The following is a 1,862-nucleotide window of genomic DNA, read 5'->3' as shown; positions in this document are numbered from 1 at the left end:
GGGATGCAAAGGGGATGCGCAGCGACGATGACAATGACGCAGTAGCCATTGATTGGGGAGCTGATCCGCTTATTCTTGGTGTGATTAGTGGGGATGGTGAAGAAGATAATGCAGACCAGAACAGTGCTAAAGAAGACGACAGTTCAGATTCTGCGTTTATGGATGAGAATGGTGATGCGGATGGGGATGAGATGGGTTTGGTGGGTGGCAATGCGAATGACATAAAATACGCCGATTTTTTTGATCCCCCTCATTCCCATGCTCGAAAGGGACGACAGGCCTGCCCCGTGTCAAAATCAAAATCTCCCACTCCCGATGAAGATATCGAAGCTAGTATTCGTCGTGCTATTTACGATGTACAGCGTGATCTTTTCGATGATGATCCGCCCGACAACGACGAGGAAATGGGCGCCCTCTCGCAACCAAATAGAGCACCTCAGTCATCCCATGAGAAAAGGCAAGCCAGTATCACAGACGAAATACGACGACTGGAAGCGGCGAATGTCTCCAAAAGAGAATGGATGTTGTCAGGGGAAGCAAAGGCACCGGATCGGCCAATAAACTCGCTGATCGAAGAGGATATCGAGTTTGAACGTGTTGGAAAACCTGTACCTGTTATCTCAAGTCAAGTATCCAATGATATTGAAACGCTTATCAAGCGACGTATATTATCTAAGGAGTTTGATGAAGTCCCGCGTCGCCAACCATATATCCTAGGTAGTGAAGTCCATCATAAGCGTGAACAATTTACGCTTGATGAGACAAAACCACAGCAAAGTTTAGCGGAACTATACGAGGAAGATCACCTCCGAATAGCGGATTCCGCCTTTGTGGACCGGAAGAGCGAAAAGTTGAAGGGTGACTATGAAGAGATTGCGCGACTCTGGAGTGGCATCAGCTCTCAATTAGATACACTTGCAAGCTGGCACCACAAGCCAAAACCACCGCAAGCAAACATTAATGTCGTCACTGATGTCGCCACCATTGCGATGGAGGATGCAAGGCCAACGGGTGGAGCAGGAATAGATACCTCCGGCATGCTTGCACCGCAGGAAATGTATGCCCCTGGCGATGAGGGCAAGATATGGGGGGAAATTGCCCTTAAGAACGGGATGGCAGTGTCTATTGAAGAGATGCCGCGGGAAGTCAAGCTGCGACGACGGAGACGCGAGAAGCAAAAACTGAAAAAAAATTCTTCTCAGCCCGTACTTACTGGAAAACAAGCTGAGAAACAGAAGATAGTTTCTGACTTGAACAAAGGTGGTGTTAAAGTCATTGGAAACAAGGGTGATCTTAAAGATGTATACGGCAATAAGGTGTCTTCTAACGAATATAAAGCGCCAGTTATTTTAAAGCTATAGTTAATATTTACATGACAACTTGAGATGCTGCAAAAAAAAATTATAATATGGCCATGAATGCCTCTAGCTATCATAACGTTGTACTTCCTCCATCATTTTACATGTCGTGTTATCTCTTACTTCCGCTCCCCTGGCTCTTCAGCTTTCACATCCCTCTTCGTGATGACGTACATAAATATGTTTTCTTTTGAATAGTACTCGCGATCGGGGTCATCCTTCACTTCGATCAGATTAAACAGTTTCTTTGCTTGTTTCATGAATCTAAGATCCGCACGGCGCCGCTTTTTGAAACAAAAGTAGCACAACGAATGCGAACTTGTAAGGAGACTTTGAAGTGTTGATAGTAATAGTGGAAATGCAGGTTCGAAGTAGACGCAATCCGCCGCAAGAATGATGGCAGTGGTTGAGGGGACAGTTTCTGGGAGCGGCCTGCCCCATTCGAGTACGGTCGGGTAGACGAGTGTTGGACAGACCGTTCAACTGGACATTACTTTGCATTAG

General features: G+C 46.2%; 1 protein-coding gene across 1 annotated transcript; it reads left to right on the top strand.

The window, feature by feature from the left end:
• Positions 1-14: 14 nt before the first annotated feature.
• Positions 15-1,361, top strand: HCAG_07899 (predicted protein; the record flags this gene model as incomplete). The annotated part of the gene is made up of 1 exon (XM_001537533.1): positions 15-1,361. The coding sequence occupies one exon, from the start codon at positions 15-17 to the stop codon at positions 1,359-1,361; it is 1,347 nt and encodes a 448-aa protein (XP_001537583.1).
• Positions 1,362-1,862: the final 501 nt, after the last annotated feature.

This window comes from Histoplasma capsulatum, genomic scaffold (genome assembly GCF_000149585.1).
Source record: "Histoplasma capsulatum NAm1 scaffold_9 genomic scaffold, whole genome shotgun sequence".
Lineage (NCBI taxonomy): Eukaryota > Fungi > Ascomycota > Eurotiomycetes > Onygenales > Ajellomycetaceae > Histoplasma > Histoplasma mississippiense.
Note: the sequence above shows the minus strand (reverse complement) of the source record. Positions and strands in the feature narration are given on the sequence as shown.